Source organism: Calypte anna, chromosome 8 (genome assembly GCF_003957555.1).
Source record: "Calypte anna isolate BGI_N300 chromosome 8, bCalAnn1_v1.p, whole genome shotgun sequence".
NCBI classification, from domain to species: Eukaryota; Metazoa; Chordata; class Aves; order Apodiformes; family Trochilidae; genus Calypte; species Calypte anna.
Window position 1 is genome coordinate 2,658,856 of NC_044254.1, and position 18,597 is coordinate 2,677,452.

General features: G+C 54.0%; 1 protein-coding gene across 2 annotated transcripts; it reads left to right on the forward strand.

The window, feature by feature from the left end:
• The first annotated feature begins 1,512 nt into the window (after positions 1–1,512).
• Positions 1,513–18,197, forward strand: OLFML2B (olfactomedin like 2B). 2 transcript variants are annotated; one of them, XM_030455673.1, is made up of 8 exons: positions 1,513–1,881; positions 3,554–3,817; positions 8,103–8,210; positions 13,151–13,327; positions 14,499–14,718; positions 15,151–15,657; positions 16,246–16,422; positions 16,664–18,196. In XM_030455673.1, exons 1-8 carry the CDS (start codon positions 1,528–1,530, stop codon positions 17,263–17,265), a joined length of 2,409 nt encoding a protein of 802 aa, XP_030311533.1. In that variant the 5' UTR covers positions 1,513–1,527; the 3' UTR covers positions 17,266–18,196. The 2 variants fall into 2 exon arrangements, with proteins under 2 accessions (XP_030311533.1, XP_030311532.1); XM_030455672.1 differs by having other exon boundaries at positions 1,534–1,881; positions 14,499–14,727; positions 16,664–18,197.
• The last annotated feature ends 400 nt before the right edge of the window (positions 18,198–18,597 follow it).

Sequence of the window (18,597 nt, forward strand, 5' to 3'; positions counted from 1 at the left end):
AGGACACAAAACCAGTTGAGAGCTCCTGGAGGCTTTGCTGGCCACAAGCTGGGGGCTCCAGAAGCCCCAGCCTGGCAGCCTCAGGGCAGAATGTGCTGACAGATGGAGTGAGTGTCCTGGGGAAGCTCAGCTGTCAGCAGCACAGAGTGATGGAAACAGAAGTGAAGCAGCTGATGCCCAAGGGACATTTTTTTTTTCTTGAGAGAGGCTGGTGGGGAGAGGGGGGGGAGGCTTTTAGCAATGGTTTTCCCTTCCTACAGCTCTTCAGACACCTACAAGCTGGCTGTCCTTGTTCTCCCATCCTCCCTCTCTGCTTCTCCCTGGCTTTGCTGCAGGGACTGGTGCATCCCTGCCCCCTTCTCCCCAGGGAGGTCAGAGGAGAGGGAGGCACAGTGCCATGCCACACGAAGCCTCAAGTCAGCAACTACTGCTGTCCCCAGTGTCACAACCACTTCCTCTCTCACACAAGATGTTTTCTTTGTGTATGGCAGCCCCATCCCTGTGGTCTGTCCCTGGGAGAGAGCAGCAGGATGTGGGAGCTCCCCCCCTACCTCCCCCCCTTCCCTGGAGAAGTTCCCTGTCCCAGGGCTGCAGCCACCAGATTTGGGGGGGTTTTGGGGCAGGGATCTGTTAAGCACAGGGCTTCAGATGGAGTTTTGTGTGGCCTCAGTTGCCACCCACCATGCGTGTGGCTTCTTCATCTGACCCACTGATTTTGAGGCAAGAGCAAGGCTGGGGCAGGGAGCTGGCACACGTTTGGATTGCCAGGGGTGCATTTCTGCAGGAATTCAGCTTTCATCAGCAGGCAGCAGAGCCCAGACATCATCACCACAGCACAGACACCTCCGCAGTGGAGGATGCTGAGCCTGTGCTTTTGCTGGGAACTGCGTGTCAGAGACGTTTCCCTTTGGCAGGAGCTGCAGGAGGCTTCAGGTCTGCCAGAGCTCAGCTGCTTCCCAGCAGCCTCAGCCTAAATTTCAGGAAGCACATGGAGGTCTGCACTCGTGGCTGAGAGCCTGTCTTCAAAACATCCACTCCTCACATGGCCCCAGTGCGTGCTGTGTGTCTGGGGACCCACGGGCGTGGGGTAGAGGGTGGCTTTCCTGTGACCTAGAGCAGGGAGAGGATGACAGCCAGGCTGTTCCCGAAGACTGGAAAAGAGCCAGGCAGGTGGTGAGGATGGCTTTCCGTCCCCTCACCCACTCCTTGGCAAACCTCAGGGTGCGATGTCAGGGTTGCTGGGTGCAGTGCGGGTATTTTGGGGCAGCCCCACAGCCCCCGGGGGGCTCCCCACAACCTGCTTCGGGAGGAGGATGCTCAAGTCCCCTCCAGCCTCCGGCCGCATCCTTCTCCCGGGACAGACAGCGCTCTCTTCCCTTCCCCTTCCCCACGGAGGCGGCGGGAGCTGCGGGCGGGTAACGGGGATGCGGGAGGGGGGGTGGAAAGCACCACTCGGGGCAGCCTGAGCTCCAGCCCCGCCCCGCAGCCCGCCCGGCCCCGCCCGGGGGCCCGTCCCGCCGCGGAGGGATGGAGGGAGGCATGGAGGAGCGGAGGGAGGGAGAACCGGGGCGGGAGCCTGGCCCGGCCCCGCCCGCACCCTCCGCTCCGCACCTGAGCGAACAGCGGAGGCTCCGCGGAGATCCCGGCCCCCTCCGCATCCCGCCCATGGCTCGGCCGCTGCCGCTGCTGCTCTGCCTGGCCGCGCTGGGTGCCGGCTGCTGGGCTGCGACCACCCCCCCCGGGACGGCCGGGCCCCCCCATACCGGTACGGCCGGGTCCCCCCACACCGGTACGGCCGGGTCCCCCCATACCGGCACGGCCGGGCCCTCCGCGGAGCCCTTGCAGGACGAGGCGGACAACCAGGAGAACATCCTCTCCCAGGTACCTGCGAAAGGGTGCGGGGCACGGGGTGCGGGAGGGGGGGGGGGAGAGGGATACTTGCTGGGCATCTTGGGGTGCTGGGTACCCGTGGCGTGGGGCTGGGCAGCGGTGGGGAATCCTGTGGTGGTGCTGGGTGTTGATGCGCGGTGGTGCTGGGTGGTACTGAGTTGGTGCTGGGTGATGCTGTGTACACCCTGGGAGGTGCTGGGTGATGCTGTGCACAGCCCGGGAGGTGCTGGGTGATGCTGTGTACACCCTGGAAGGTGCTGAGTCCCCGGGTGGTGCTGGGTTGGTGCTGGGTGATGCTGTGCACAGCCCGGGAGGTGCTGGGTTGGTGCTGGGTGATGCTGTGCACTCACCCGGAGCTCACTGGTGCTGCTGGCCGAGTGCAGCTGCAGGGAATTTTGTCGACCGGAGGAAGGGGGGAGGGTACAGTGAGGACCCCGGAGCCCACCGGTTCACAGCCTCCATCCCATCGTTTCCCTCGGGGAACTCGGAAAATGCGGAGCTCCCCCGGGAGGGGAATCGGGGGAGGCTCTTTGTGTGCGGAGGGCAGGGATCCAGGAGCCAGGCTCTTCCCCTGCCAGTAGGATGCGGTGGAGGTTTCTGTCGGATCTGGCCGGTCAGGCTGCACGCTATTATCTGCCCTTGGAAAGGGCTGAAACGTGGAGCCTATTGGAAACATACCGTCAAAAGTTATTTTTGGGCTTGAGCTTTCAGAAAGGCCGTCTGCAAATCTCTGCAAAGGAAATTCCTGGCATTGTATGGGGCTGATCAGAAAGACTGTTTCCCCACCAGGTTATGCTGCTTGTAGGGTGGCTTTCTGTCACCCTTCCAGCCCAGCCCTTCCCTTGTTGGCCTGCATTACAGAGTGGCAAGTGGGTCTGAGGGACACAGAGCATTAAAAAGAGGGTAGGATGTGGTTTGCATTTAAGACTCCAAGCATCCAGGTCTATTTTACAGAAAGTGGGCCCCTCAGTTTAGGAAGAATATTGAGGTGCTGGAGCAGGTCCAAAGGAGGCAACTGGGCTGGGGAAGGGACTGGAGCACAGATCCTATGAGGAGAGGCTGAGGGAGCTGGGGGTGTTGAGGCTGGAGAAGAGGAGGCTCAGGGGAGACCTCATCACTCTCTCCAACTCCCTGAAAGGAGGTTGGAGCCAGGGGGGGGTTGGGCTCTTTTCCCAGGCAACTCTCAGCAAGACAAGAGGGCAGGGTCTCAAGTTGTGCCAGGGGAGGTTTAGGTTGGAGATTAGAAAGAATTTCTTTCTGGAGAGGGTGATCAGGCATTGGAATGGGCTGCCCAGGGAAGTAGTGGATTCTCCGTGTCTGGAGATCTTTCCAAAGAGCCTGGATGTGGCACTGAGTGCCATGGGCTGGGAACTGCAGCGGGAGTGGATCAAGGGTTGGACTTGATGATCTCTGAGGTCCCTTCCAACCCAGCCAATTCTAGGATTCTATGATTCCGTGATTCTATGATTCCCCTTTTAGGTAGGGAGCAGAGAGCTCTGCACTCTCTAGAAACCTTCCTGGATTTTGGAAGAGCCGGACAGTTTCCTGGAGGTTCAGGGTGGTCGAAGTGTCTTTGCTTAGACCTTAAGGTCCAGGGTGTCCCCTTGCTGGGCAGGCAGAGGAGACGTTTGCTGGTGATGTGTGATGTGTGCTGTGTGCTCAGCTGTTAGGTGATTACGACAAGGTGAAGGCTGTGTCTGAAGGCTCCGACTGTCGGTGCAAGTGCCTGGTCAGACCCCTGGGCCGGGGTGCCTGCCAAAGGATTAATGAAGGTGCTTTCAAAGCAGAGGACTTTTACACAGTGGAAACCATCACGTCAGGACCCAGCTGCAAGTGTGCCTGCGTGGCTCCCCCCTCGGCACTCAACCCCTGCGAGGGGGACTTCAGGCTGAAGAAGCTGCGGGAGGCAGAGAGCAGCGACTTGAAGGTAGGAGAGTGGCTTGGGGCTCTGTGGGGAAGGAGGAGGGGGGATCTCCTGAAGCCTTTTCTTTCTGAGCTTTTCCATAAAAAACAAAAAACACCCCACCTTTTTTTAGCCTAAACTTTTTGTTCTCTAACATCTCCTGGTTACTTGTATAAGAATCCAGCTCAGCTTGAGGGATGGATTCAGACAGCTGCAGCTGATGATTCACTCAATTCATCCCATGCTGCCTGGGATCTGCTGTGGTTTCCTGCACTGGAAGCCCAGGAGAGACTGGGCTGCTCCCTGCCTTTTGTCCTGCATTAAATGTCCCTGGGGGGATGGCTCTGCTCTGCTCAGCAGCTGCCAGATCTCTCTCCCATCTCAGGAAGGTGTTCTCAAGGACCCAAGTGAAAAGCTGGTGTGGTGTCCATGGGCCAAAAGCCACTGATAGGTCAGTGTCAGGGTGTGTTACACAGCTGGCTGATGGCAGGGTGGGTTCTGTTGTTCTGAATGCTGACATTTCTGTACTGAATAATATTTTGTCTCTTTAGTAATATCTCTCTCTTTTCCAAATGGGACACTGTGTGTTCTAAGGACACGTGCCTTTTACTGGATGCTTAGTTTTGCTGGGATAGGAGCTGGCATCAAACCTTGCTGGGTTTTCTTGTTAGGGCAGAAGAAATCCTCCACCAAAGGGTCTCTGGCTTTGTCCAGCCCTGTGGAGTCCTCTGAGCAGAGGGTTGGGTGCTGGTGGCATTTGTCTGGGTGGTGGTGGGACATACCCTGGAGTCCCAGCTCAGCTGGGAAGGCTGGAGGTGTTCGTTATGGTTTTGTTCTAATTATTTGGAGCTCGAGGATGTGTTTCATCTTGTCTGACTGCAGACAGTCAGCAGCTTCTTGTCCAGGCTCCCCTGCAGCCCAGGATGATAAACAGGCAGAGGCAGATAATCCATCTTTCCAGGGAAGGGAGGAGTCCCAGGCTGGAGTTGTTTGGTGGTCTCTTGCCTGCAGCACAAGCCAGGATGTCCCAGTTGGCCTCTTTGAGGAGCTGTGAGCAATCTGCACTTAGTGGAGGGGACATCCCCCGAGGTGACCAAGCCACCCTTGTCATCCCTTGCCTGGAGGCAGCCAGAGCTCCTCCACCAGCAGCTCACAACTCTTTCCCCATCCTCTTGGCAGCCCCTGAGGCTCCAGGAGGAGCAGAGTGGTGTGGCAAGCTGCTCCCTTGGCTCCTGATGCCTCTTCCCACTGGGGAGCTGCTCCCAGCCAGCTGTGGTGTGAAAACTTGTCCTCTAGGAACTGGCCCAGGCTCTCCCGCTGATTTTGCAAGGATCCACAGCCAGACAGTTTCACAAGGTTGATCCAAATATACTCACATGGGGTTTGTTTTTGTTTTTTTTTATTTTAATTTGCTGTGAAAGTCAAACCCTGGGAGCTGTGAAAACAGGGTCAGCTTGTCACCCAGCAGTGTCCCTCCTGGAGCTGGGAACAGCCACATCCTGGAGGAGAAACAAGGAGGCTGTGAAGGGATCCAGCACAAGTCCTGTGAGGAGAGGCTGAGGGAGCTGGGGGTGTTGAGGCTGGAGAAGAGGAGGCTCAGGGGAGACCTCATCACTCTCTCCAACTCCCTGAAAGGAGGTTGGAGCCAGGGGGGGTCGGGCTCTGCTCCCAGGCAGAGATCAGTCAGACAAGAGGCCATGGGCTTCAGCTCTGCCAGGGCAGGGTTAGGTTGGATATTAGGAATGTCTGCAGAGAGGGTGCTCAGGCATTGGGATGGGCTGCCCAGGGAGGGGGTGGATTCTCCATCCCTGGAGGTTTTTAAGAAAAGACTGGATGTGGCACTGAGTGCCATGGGCTGGGAACCACGGGGGGAGTGGATCAAGGGTTGGACTGGATGCTCTCAGAGCTCCTTTCCAACCAGGATGATTCTGTGATTCTTTTAAGCTCCACACAGAGGTATCTGCAAGCCAGGAGCAGGGTACAAGGATCCATCCTTCCCTGCAGCTCCAGAACATCAGCAAACTCTGCTTGCAGGCAGCCAGGGCAGGTGCCACGGATTCCCTTGGGAATTCTGTGTGAAGCCAAGAGGCAGGAGAGAGCAGAGCTTCAGTTTTCATGTGACTCATGAGGAGCAGCTCCCACCTCATTTTGGGGTGAGGCAGGAGGGATGGGGCCATGCCAGGCCAGGCCACCTCATTACCCCTAAAGCCCCAGGGATTCTTCTTCATCTGATGAGCATTATTCTTGCTTGGTCCAGCAAAGGGAAGGGCACAGGGTCCTGCTTTGTGTCTGTTGTGCTTTGGCAGCCTGTGACTCCAAAGACCCTGAGCACTCCACATGTGGGAGAGCCTTGGGAAGTCCTCATGAGAGCCCTCCCTTAAAATGGGAGGGTTGGAGGGTGCATCCCTGAGGAAATGGCAGGATGGGAGCAGCAGGGATGTACCCCTGGGGCACCCTAACTCAGCTGGATGGCTGTGCTGTGCATCAAAAGGTTTCAGTCCCATCTGTGGCTTTAACAAGGTCCCATGCCTGGATCATCAGATCAGGGAGAGCCAAGAAGGGCATGTTGGTCTTTTTTGGTCTTTTTTGGGTTTTTTTGGTCTTTTTTGGTTCTTTTGGTCTTTTTTGGTCTTTTTGGTCTTTTTTGGTCTTTTTTGGTCTTTTTGGCCCTTCTGGTCCTTCTTGGTCCTTCTTGGTCCTTCTTGGTCCTTTTTGGCCCTTTTGGCCCTTTTGGTCCTTTTGGTCCTTTTGGTCCTTTTGGTCCTTTTGGTCCTTTTGGTCCTTTTGGCCCTTTTGGTCCTTTTGGTCCTTTTGGTTCTTTTGGTCTTTTTGGTCCTTTTGGTCTTTTTTGGTCTTTTTTGGCCCTTTTGGCCCTTTTGGCCCTTTTGGTCCTTTTGGTCTTTTTGGTCTTTTTGGTCTTCTTGGTCCTTCTTGGTCCTTCTTGGTCCTTCTTGGTCCTTCTTGGTCCTTTTGGTCCTTCTGGTCCTTTTGGTCTTTTTGGTCTTTTTTGGTCTTTTTTTTGTCTTGTTGGTCTGTGCGTTGGTGCAGTCTTTTGAGAGGCTCAACTTGGTGTTGGCAGTGGGATAGCTAAATCTAAGACCTGTTTTTTTGTCAACTTGCAGCACTTCTTGGGGGTCCCAGGTGCAGGGTTTGGGTAAGGAATCTGTGTTCTGAAAGCTTTGGAAGGGGATGAATAAAGTCTGAAATCTTTGCACATTGATGGAATTTATCCAGCCTGGAGGGAAAGCTGAGGTCTCTGGAGGCTTTCTGGCAGGGTGTGTTTGTTGCATTGCTTGTGTCTGTCCAACTCTCAGTGAAAAGTGGATGCAGAGCCATAAAACAATCCTTGTCTCTTCGTGTTGCCTCTTTTTATCTGGGCCTTTCCTTTGCCATCAGCTCCACGGGGAGATTTCAGAGGCCAGGCTGGAAACCCAAAGGATGCTGCCAGCAGTGTTGCCTCCCCTTCTCCCATGGTTGTGGGGCTTTGCTGATCAGTCTGTAGCTGCTGGGAGAAGGAATTCCCATGCCTTGGGAATCCTGTTGGGGTTATAAGGTCTGAGAGTGCCACAGTGTCCCTGGTGGGACATGGAGACTGCAGAGAGAAGAAGCAGGGAATATCCCAGGGATTCTGTGCAAGGACCAGGGTATTGCTGTCTGCATCCCCAGGATTGGGGGGGAAAAGGGGCTGGTGCTGGGCAGGACAAGGGTATTGCAGCCCCTCTGGGGGAAGGAGGTGAGAATATGTCCAGAATGGGGAAGGGAGGAGGCAGCATCCCTCTGGGGAAGGGAACTCTTACCAGGCTGGCACTGAACTTCTGTTCCTTCACCTCTGCGTTTCTGAATGTTTTAAAAACTTTTTTAACAAGTTTCTTCTTGTTCCAGGAAAAAAAAAAAAAAAAAAATCAAAACAAAAAAGCCCAAACATGAACCATGGGATGGCATGAACTCAGAGTCTGATGTCAAACCCACTTTTATGTGAGCTGCTGCTCACTTGTTGCCTCTTTTGCCTCCTGGTGGGATTGCTAAGCCCTTGGGAGTGGGAGAGAAGTTGCCCAGAGCTGGGAAGGAGAGAACTGCTCCTCCTTGCTCTGCTCACTAATCCCCAGCACCCAAAATAAAGCTCTGGAACCCCTGGAGCTCTGCCTGCTGGGCTGGAGAAAGGAATCTTCCCTTTCCATGAACTTTCTTCCCTTTTCATGAACTTCTTGTGCTGAAGATTGTGTGCATTGCCCTTGATCTTTTGGCATGTAGAAACCATGTACCTCATAGGCCCTGGCTCTGACTGGGATGTGTTCCCTTTGCCTTGCAGCTTTCCTCTATTGTGGAGATGCTGGAAAGTGCTTTTTATGGCTTGGACCTTCTGAAGCTCCACTCGGTGACAACCAAGCTGGTGGGGCGGGTGGAAAAGCTTGAGGAGGTAAGATGGGTCCTGCTCCCTTTCTTGGGGCTGCCTTCAGTGAGATTTCCCTGAAATCAACTATTTTATCCCCTTGGTGTCTTCAGAGCCTTTGGGGAGTTCCTTTGGGGAGAAACGTTGATTAATGCTTTGGCTGAACCTACCTCAGACCAGATCACCCTCTCTAAACCAGACCAAAACAGACTTCCCAAACCAGCTCTCCATCCTTCTTCACAGGCATCACCCCCCCATCACCCTTCTCTGGTCTTCCCCAGTTTCCTTCATCCCTTGTGGCCCAAACTGGGTGCAGAATCCCAGCTGTGGCCTCACCAGGACCAGCATCTTCTTTGGGTCCCAAGGACCTGCTGTTAAATTTTCTCTTTTCTTTATTAGCTCTCAGCCAGGTTCTTTTCTGCTGCTTGATGGGGAGGAGCAGGGTCCAGGGCCAGTGCCAGGACACAGTGGTAGCCAAAATTCCTTAAGGACCAAGTTACATCTTGGCCTGTGTTTAAAAAGAGATGAACTCTCAGAACTGCTAAAAATACAGATAAAGTATTTAGCTGCTTCTTTTAAAGAGCAGACTTTCAATGAACTCATTTTAACTTCCATGCAGTTTAATATTTCTTTGGCTAGCAGAAAGGGGGGGGGTTGCAGTTTATTAAGCTGCACTCAGCTACGTAGCAACAGGTTGGCAGCTTAAATACTGGAGTTTTCTCCCCTGGTCCCTATCTGGGACAGTAAATCCACATTCTTCTCAGAGTGGAGCAATCCTGTTTGTCTGCAGCCAGGAGCTGAGAGGCCAGGAGTCAGAAAGCCAAAATTCCACTTGCAAATTGTTACGGGAAAGGAAGGGAAAGAAAGGGAAGGGAAGGAAAAAGGGAAGGAAAAAAGGAAAGGAAAAAGGAAAGGAAAGGAAAGGAAAGGAAAAGGAAAGGAAAGGAAAGGAAAGGAAAGGAAAGGAAAGGGGAAGGAAAGGAAAGAAAGGAAAGGGAAAGGAAGAGGAAAGGAAAGGAAAAGGAAGGAAGGAAAGGAAAGGAGAAAGGAAAGGAAAGGAAAGGAAAAGGAAGGAAAGGGGAAAGGAAAGGGAAAGGAAAGGAAAGGAAAGGAAAGGAAAGGAAAGGAAGGAAAGGAAAGGAAAGGAAAGGAAAGGAAAGGAAAGGGGAGGAAAGGAGGAAAGGAAAGGAAAGGAAAGGAAAGGAAAAGGAAGAAAGGAAAAGGAAAGGAAAGGAAAGGAAAGGAAAGGAAAGGAAAGGAAAGGGAAAGGAAAGGAAAGGAAAGGAAAGGAAAGGAAAGGAAGGAAGGAGAGGAAGGAGGAGAGGAGAGGAAGGAGAGGAGAGGAGAGGAAGGAGAGGAGAGAGAAGAGGGAGAGGAGAGAAGGAGAGGAGAGGAGAGGAAAAGGAGAGGAGGAAAGGAAAGGAAAGGAAAGGAAAGGAAAGGAAGGAAGGAAGGAAAGGAAAAAAGGAAAGGAAAGGAAAGGAAAGGAAAGGAAAGGGAGAGGGAAAGGGGAAAGGGAAGAGGAAAGGAAAGGGGAAAGGAAAGAGGAAGGAAAGAGGAAAGGAAAGAGAAAGGAAAGGAAAGGAAGGAAAGGAAAGGAAAGGAAAGGAAAGGAAAGGAAGAGGAAAGGGAAAGGAAAGGAAAGAAGGAAAGGAAGGAAAGGAAAGGAAGGAAAGGAAGGAAAGGAGGAAGGAAAGGAAAGGAAAAGGAAAGGAAGGAAAGGAAAAGGAAAGGAAAGGAAAGGGAAAAGGAAAGGAAAGGAAAGGAAAGGAAAGGAAAGGAAAGGAAAGGAAAGGAAAGAAAGGGAAAGGAAAGGAAAGGAAAGGGAAGAAGGAAAGGAAAGGAAAGGAAAGGAAAGGAAAGGAAGGAAAGGAAGGAAAGGAAAGGAAGAGGAAAGGAAAGGAAAGGAAAGGAAGGAAGGGAAAGGAAAGGAAAGGAAAGGAAGGAAAGGAAAGGAAAGGAAAGGGAAAGGAAAGGAAAGGAAAGGAAGGAAAGGAAAGGAAAGGAAAGGAAAGGAAAGGAAAGGAAAGGAAAGGAAAGGAAAGGAAAGGAAAGGAAAGGAAGAGGAAAGGAAAGGAAAGGAAAGGAAAGGAAAGGAAAGGAAAGGAAAGGAAAGGAAAGGAAAGGAAAGGAAAGGAAAGGAAAGGAAAAAGGAAAGGAAAGGAAAGGAAAAGGGAAAGGAAAGAGGAAAGGAAAGGAAAGGAAAGGAAGGAAAGGAAAGGAAAGGAAAGGAAAGGAAGGAAAGAAAGGAAAGGAAAGGAAAAGGAAAGGAAAGGAAAGGAAAGGAAAGGAAAGGAAAGGAAAGGAAAGGAAAGGAAAGGAAAGGAAGAAGGAAAGGAAGAAAGGAAGGAAAGGAAAGGAAAGGAAAGGGAAAGGGAAAGAAAGGGGAAAGGGAAAGGCATGCTCCATCCCAGGGGCAGGAAGGAGACAGCTGAGGAAAACACTCTTGCCTGGGGGCCTCTGGGTTTCCAAGCACCCTGGCTGACCCAAAAGAAAGAAAAGAGGGTTTGAGGTCTAGGAATAACAAAGCAACTACATTTTTGTTTGCAATCCCACCCTTTTCCTATAGTTTGGAATACTCTGCAGTGTGCTATCCAGTTTAGGATACTCTGCAGTCACTCTCCAGTTAGTTGGATTTACTGCTGAGTCTTTGCTAATTAGGGGAGAGGGAAGTGGGAGCTGTGTCACCAACACCTGTGTCACCAACCCTTGTGTCACCAACCCCTGTTAGGGACCTTCACTGGTAGCCACGAGTCTGTTAGCCACAGGTTTAATGATGGGGTGAGCCCTGCAGCACCCTGAGCATCAGGACAGACTGAGGGGTTGGGGATTAACATCCACAGCTGATGGGTTGGGGATGGTGGAAGGGACAACTCTTTTTTTTTTTGTTTGTTGGTTTCTTTTATGGATATCATCCATTAACTTTTCTGACTAAAACCAGTGCTTTTAGACATTGTCACCTCAGAATGGGCCAGGCCAGGGTGACCCAGGGCAGTGAGTGGGAAGTGGAGGTTCCTCAAAAGCCTTGCTGATGCTTGAAGGTCTGGTAGGTTTTTGGGGACTGATGAATGACACCAGTGATTACTTCATGTCCAGGTATCATCACCACTCTTCTTCCATATCAGAGGGCCCTGTCTGCCAGTTGGTTCCAGCACAGGAGCTTCAGCACAGGCTGAAGTGGTGGTGGAACTGCTCTGAGTACATCAGAACGCAGCAGGGATGCTCTGCTTGCAGGGAGGAAGATGAGCAGAGAGCTCTGGCTGAAATATTTTGGTCAGAGATGGAATAGTGAAGGTGTACGAGGGGAAAATGCAGATTTTTCCCCAGGAGTGGGGCTGCAGAATCATATAACAAGCACTTGGAGAGGATGGAGGAGGAGAGGAGAGGGATGGGAGATTCCCCAGTGGCACTGGGGTGCAGGCAGCAGGTGTAAAATGCTTCCTGCTGCTGGCTGAGCACATAAAGTCCTGTTGAGAGGGGGAGGATCACACACTGCAGAGGCCAAGGGAGCTGCTAGAAGGGACAGCTGAGATGCTGAACAAGAGCCTGGCAGGGCTTCAAAGTATGGGCCTCCCAGGCGGGTGAATTTTTGGCAGCTGCTCCCTGCCAAAGTAGCTGAACAGCCTCAAACAGCATCTCAGGCCAGGCTTTGATGGTGCCTCCCCACTGATTTTATCCCCAAGCAGGTCATAAGCCAAATAATACACAAAACAAGTGATAAGGGCACCAGGCTGTCAGAAGCAGACATCCACCCAAAAGGAGGAGGGTGTCGAAGGTGCTTCTGCTTTTGCACTGGTCCCAGGATGAGATCCCCTTTTCCTTTTCCTACTACAGAAAAATCCCTCCTGAAAAATCCCTGCCTTCTTGGGCCCAGCCTTCAAATTGCATGAAAATGCTGTGACTTACAACTCCTGAGTAAAAACTGGGAGCTCAGCTATCCATGCAGGGGTTAACTGAGCTCAGGCTGGTGTTTTTGAGGAGTTGAGGTGTTGCAGGATGTTTTCAGTGTAACAGTGTGTTTGTGGGTCAAAACCCCTCAAATACAGAGCTGTCACCTTCCCTAAGGATGCAGCTCTTCTGCTCTGTCTTTATCCTGCAGCTGCTGCATCAGCTGGCAAGTTTGAGGTCACAGATGGAGATCACAAGGGGCTTTAGGAGAAATTAATGACAGGACAGATGGGAACTGAAGGATCAAGGAGAGCTGTCCCCAGCCTCTGTACAAAAATGGTTTTGATTGGTGTGATACCTGTTCAAAGCAGTTGCCAGTTCAGCTGTAAAAGACCACGGGGTGATGAGCAGAGACTGAACAAGCCCTTGGGGACAAGGGGGGGTCTGTGCTTTGGGGACTGGGAAGGGCAAAGGGGGGGTCTGTGTGCCCTGGTGGGCTGCAGTCAGACACAGCTCTCCCCATGTGCCAGGACAGCTCTCGGAGGCCCAGGGACTCTTTTTCTCTCTCCATCTTCTCCCTATTTTCCTGTGGGAGCAGAGGAGCAGTCCCTGAGTGGTTAGGCAGCTGGGCAAGAGCAGGGGGACTAAAACCAGACAAGTGAGATGCCAGCCTCAGAATTTAGGTGGGCAGCAGCCAGCCAGGACACAACACTGCAAGGGAAGTGGGATTAATAAATGGGAGATGAACTTGCTGCCACAAAGGACACAAGGCTAGGATTTTAGGTGGTTTTTCTTTAGATGGTTATTTTTAGATGGTTTATCTTTCCATCTTCCTGCTATATGGTGAGCATGGCTGAAGATGGCTGTTGGAAGAACACCAAGGGTTCCCCTGTGGCACCCCAGGGATGGGGTTTCTGAATCTCCCCAGGCTCAGAGATACCTTCCCAGTAGCTGAAGTGCCACGGAGAAGACATTTGTGTCCCTAGGATGGGAACACAGAGCTCACTGGATGTATTTTGGGGGCCGTGCAGCATCCTTTGCCTTTACATAGGATAAAGTCTCCTCCCTTGCTTTCCTAGGGCATGTCCAGGAACTCCATGCAGGAAGGCCACGGGGAAGGAGCCAGCGTGGAGGAGAGTCCTGAGGATGCCCAGAACAAGCTGAGGAAGAACTGCTCCAACCTCATCACCAACAGCCTTGCTGACATTGAGAGCTCTCTGCAGAGGGATGCTGAGGCAGCCTACACCCACACCGAGGTAGGGCTGTCCCAGGCAGGATGCACAGCTCAAGGTCACTGCCACTGCACAAGCCACTCCAGAAGCCACTTCTCCATGTGAGCTGGCCTGGGGAATTATTTTCTTCTCAACTTGGCTGTTTCCACACCTTTCCAGCTTGCTCCTGTCGGCTCAGCCCAGCTGCTGGAGGGATGGAGGAGGGACCAGGAGGAGGAGGAGGCTGCTCCTTGGACCTCCCCCCCTCCCTTTTCCCTTTCCCATGTTGGTTTTCGAGGTCAGCAGTGGCTGTGCTGCTCGGAAAGAGTGAGGTCATGGTGGGAAACTGGGATACTCGGAGCCTTTGATTAGCAGGGCTTGGGGGTTTGGTGGAAGGGCCAGCCTGGAATTGCTCCTCATTTCCCAGGAATTGCTCCTCCTCTGCCTGGCCAGCAAGTTTGCACATCCCTCAGATTCCTGCATCCAGCCCACGGGGGGCCCTGTGGGGTCTGCCCAAGGTGGTGACATCCCCTGCCCCCAGGTTTCTGTGCTGCCTTTCGGGGCTCTGCTACCTGCTGGAGAGGAGCCAGCCCTGCTCAGGCAGGAGAGCAAAGCCTGGGTTTTTTTTTTTATTACCTCGAGTGACCTCATTTCCCAACTTTCCTCATTCCCCTTCTCTCTCCCTGGTAATTGCTGCAGGGCTGCCTGAGGAACCCTGAGCCCGTCCCTCTCAGCCAACTGGGCACTGCTTCAACTTTGGGGCTGTCTTTCCCATTTCCTTTAATGAGATGAAATCCTTCAGGCATGAGCTGCAGCAGCTGCTTGCTGCCTCTGCACAGGGTTCCTGCTTGGTCTCTGCCCCAGGTGGGGTTTTCAGCTCCACTTTCAGCTTCTCTGCTTTTTTTTCTCTCTCTCTGCTGGACCCTGGCATGCAAGGAGGTGCCCAGAAGCAGTGATAATGCCACCCTGGGGTTCCCCTCCCCACCTCTGCCTGCACATCCTGCATCCCACAGCCCCAGGTGTGCAGGGTGGCACCAAGGTGACAAAGAGGCATCACTGGGCTGTGTGGTGTCATCCCATCCCCTCTTATCTCCTGGAGTGGTTCCCATGGCAGAAGGGATGGAGGAAAGAAAGAGTGTTCCACCTAGCACTTGGCTGGCCAGTCTGCCCCCCAAAACGTGGCCAACCCCACGACAACTCCTTGCATCTCTTCTAGGGCAAATACGAGGAAAGATTCCTGAAGGATGAAACCATCTCCCAGCAGATCAATTCTGTTGAGAGCCTTCTCTCTCCAGAGGAGGAGGAGAAGCCCAAGCAGCTCTTCCAGAGGCAGCTGCATGTGAGGAGCCGACCTCCTTCCAAGCCCACCATCATCCGAGGTGTCACCTACTACAAAGCTCACTCCACAGAGTCGGAGAACGACATCGAGGAGCAGCGTGAGTTGGGTTTGTGTCCTGCAGGATGGGTGGCTGCATCCCAGAGATAAAACCACTGCTCCCCCCCAAGTCCTGCCTCAATCATTCCCTGGGAAAAGAGCACAGGGTCACCACGGGGAGGAGGGCTTGGAGGAAGGAGAAGGTGAGACGGTTGGTACCTCCCCATCCTGCCTGGGGGGTGATTCCACAGAAAATCCCTGGTTGCTAAGGAAATGGGTGACTGCCTGGTTGAAAACACGCAGGAGAACACCACCTATCCAGAAGTAAATAGGGTTTATCATGTACTGGTCTGCCTGCCCCTGCATTCATGCTGGAAATCAAGCAGGAAACCAGGTGGATTTAGTAGAGGACAGCCTGGAGAAGTGGGGTGGTGGGGAGAGTGCCATGGGGGGGCTCAGCTGTGGCTCTGACACCGGTGCCTGTGTTTGGCAGCTGATGAACTGTTCAGTGGGGACACCACGGTGGATCTGCTGATCGAGGACCAACTCCTGAGACCCAGCAGCCAGGCCAGTGAGAGCGTGAGGAAACCCTCCCCAGTGGGATGGCCACCCACCCCCAGCAGTGACCCCCAGAGCCTGCCAGACAGCGATGCTGCGGTGACAACCACGTCCCCTGTCACCTCCCTGCCAGAGCCCACCCAGCTGACTCTTGCCATGGAGACTCCGACCACCCCGGTGGGACTGGGGCAGGAGGGGACCCTCCAGCAACCAGGAGTAGCCTCGGCCAGCACAGTGGTGGCCACATCCTTGGAGAGCCTGCCCTCAGCCACTGTCCCTAGTGTCACTGTCACCAGCGCCGGGACCTCGTGGGACACAGAGAACAGCTCTGCCCTGGAGAGCAGCCCAGGAGCCTGGTGGCAGGTGAGCACCCCTGAAACATTGGGCAGCTCCAGCACCCCCAAGCAGAGCCTGGAGGAGGAGGACATCAGGAACATCATTGGTGAGTGCCTGCAGGTCCTGCACCGAGAGCTGCTCAGTGCAGAACGCCCATGTTGGCTCAGGGGTGGGAGGTGGCGTGGAGGTACAGGCTGGAAACACTAGGTTTACACCAAGTTTACACCAGGTTTACTTGCTTGTTGACTTCAGAACCTCTGGGCAGGAAGAGGCCTCACTGGAGATAGACTTGGGATAGAATCATAAAATGGTTTGGGTTGGAAGGGACCTTAAAGCTCATCCAGTTCCAACCCTCCTGCATGGGCAGGGACACTTCCCACAGCCCAGGTTGCTCCAAGCCCCATCCAGCCTGGATTGAACACTTCCAGGGATGGGGTTATCCACAACTTACACTGTGCCAGTGTCTCACCACCCTTACAGTAAGAAATCTCTTCCTAATGACTGACCTAAATCGGGTGAGCAGGGCAGGCAGCAGCTTCAGCTGGGACAGGGACACTGAGGCTGTGGGGAGGTGTGGGCAACATCAGCCTCGTGGTGCTGAGCTGTGTGGGATGATGCTGGGTGGGAGCTGGGCTGTGCGAGCCCTTTCTCTGCCCTGCACTGGGCTGTGTGAGCCCTTTCTCTGCCCACCCAGGGCGCTGCAAGGACACCCTCTCCACCATCTCGGGGCCCACCACCCAGAACACCTACGGGCGAAACGAGGGGGCCTGGATGAAGGATCCCCTGGCCCGGGAGGAGAGGATCTACGTCACCAACTACTACTACGGGAACACGCTGGTGGAATTCAGAAACCTTGACAACTTCAAGCAAGGTGGGCTGGCACCATCCCTGGTACCACATGGGCTGGTCCACGGAGGGTCCCCAATTCCAGGGGATGCTCCGCTCCCCTCTTAAAGCACCAGCACCCACCCGTGGTGGCTCTGGAGGTGCTTGTCACCATCCCAGTGGTGAGCAGGAGGCACTGGGGGCAGAGGGTGCTTTGGGTGCTGCTGCAGCTTGGCTCCCAACCCCAAAGTCCCAAGCCTCACCACAAAGGTGTCTCTGCCCCACAGGGCGCTGGAGTAACTCCTTCAAGCTCCCGTACAGCTGGATCGGGACGGGGCACGTGGTCTACAATGGCTCCTTCTACTACAACCGGGCCTTCACCCGAAACATCATCAAATACGACCTGAAGCAGAGGTACGTGGCAGCCTGGGCCATGCTGCACGACGTGGCCTACGAGGAGTCGACGCCGTGGCGGTGGCGCGGCCATTCCGACGTCGACTTCGCGGTGGACGAGAACGGCCTCTGGGTCATCTACCCCGCCATCAGCTACGAGGGCTCCAGCCAGGAGGTGATCGTGCTGAGCAAGCTGAACGCAGCCGACCTCAGCACCCAAAAGGAGACGACGTGGAGGACGGGGCTGAGGAAGAACTTCTACGGGAACTGCTTCGTCATCTGCGGGGTCCTCTACGCCGTCGACAGCTACAACAAGAGGAACGCCAACATCTCCTACGCTTTCGACACTCACACCAACACCCAGATCATCCCCAGGCTGCTCTTTGAGAACGAGTATGCCTACACCACCCAGATAGACTACAACCCCAAGGACCGCCTGCTCTATGCCTGGGACAATGGGCACCAAGTCACCTACCACGTCATCTTTGCCTACTGAGCCCCCCTCCTTGCCACAGTGGGGCACGGCGAGCCAGGGGCCACCAGCACCTTTTATTATTATTTTTATTGTTATTATTGTTATTTTGTACAAATCAGAGTAAATGATGGGTTTTGTTTCGAGCTGGTTTTTTTTTTTTTTTGGTTTGTTTTTTTTTTAAAGGGTGGATCGTAGATCGATCCCCAGGCCAGAACCCACCCTCCTTGTCTTTCCTCTACACTTGCTTCTGGTTTTCCTTCCTAGGGAGAGGGGGGAGGATTCCTCCTGCCCACAGATGAGGAGCTGGCCCAGACGTGGTCCTCCTCATGACGTTTTTTTTTTTTTTTTTAGCTCAAGATGAGGAGCAAGAGCCCCAGACCCGGTGCAGCGCTGGCCTTGCTGCTGCCGGCATGAAGTCCCAGCAGGATGTGGATGTCCTGCTGGAGGGGGTGTGTGTCCCATGGGAATGTCCTGGCCCTCAGGACCCTCTTCTTCCCCTTGGATGGCCAGCAGAGATCCTGCTGTAGAAGGGGGCTGGGAGCACAGCTCTGGCAGCCCCCCAGGTGCTGATGCTTAAAGCTGAGGATGGACCCACCAGCTGGGGCTCTGCCCTGCACACCCAGCTCAGGGGGGCCAGGAGCACCCAGAGCCAGCTGTGGGAGTGGGGACACTGTAAATACCTATAGATGGCTTTTGTTTGTTCATTTTTGTAACCTCAAAATAGTCCCCTTTGGCAGCTGTGGGGTGAAGGCTCTGTTCTGCTGGGCTGCCTGGGCAGGAGCTGTGGGGCTGGGGGAGCTGCTCCATCTCCCATAACATCCCAGCCCCTCTGCCTTCCCACTGCCAGCTTCTCCCTGTCCCACCTCTTGGCCTGTGCCAGAGGCATGGCCCTGCCCCTTCTAGCCTGGCAGCATCTTATATTTACCTGTTAATAATAAAAGATCAAGTACCTTCACAGATGTTCAGGGCTTTCTTTGGGTCTGGTTCACCCTCTGGGTGCACAGAAGCACATAGGGGGTTTTGGGTGGGGTTTTCTGGTTGGTTTGGGGAGTGCCAGTTTGCAAACCAAGTGGCAGGGAGGGATGCTGGCTGGAGGGGAGCTGAAGGGGGCTTTAGGCTGCTTGATTCTGGCACTGAGGCTCAGGGGCATGAATGCGTTCAGCCCCAAGAAGGGTTTGGTTCTGTCACCCTCATGTCACCAAGGGCTGGGTGAGACATCCTACCCTTAGCATCTTCTCTCCTAGTTTCTGGGTGAGCAGTTGGTGCAGGTTGCTCCCTCCCCAAGAGCAGAGGGCAGTTCTGGGGTCACAGAGTGGCCCAAGAGCCAGCAGAGGCTGTGCTGGCCCCTTCTCT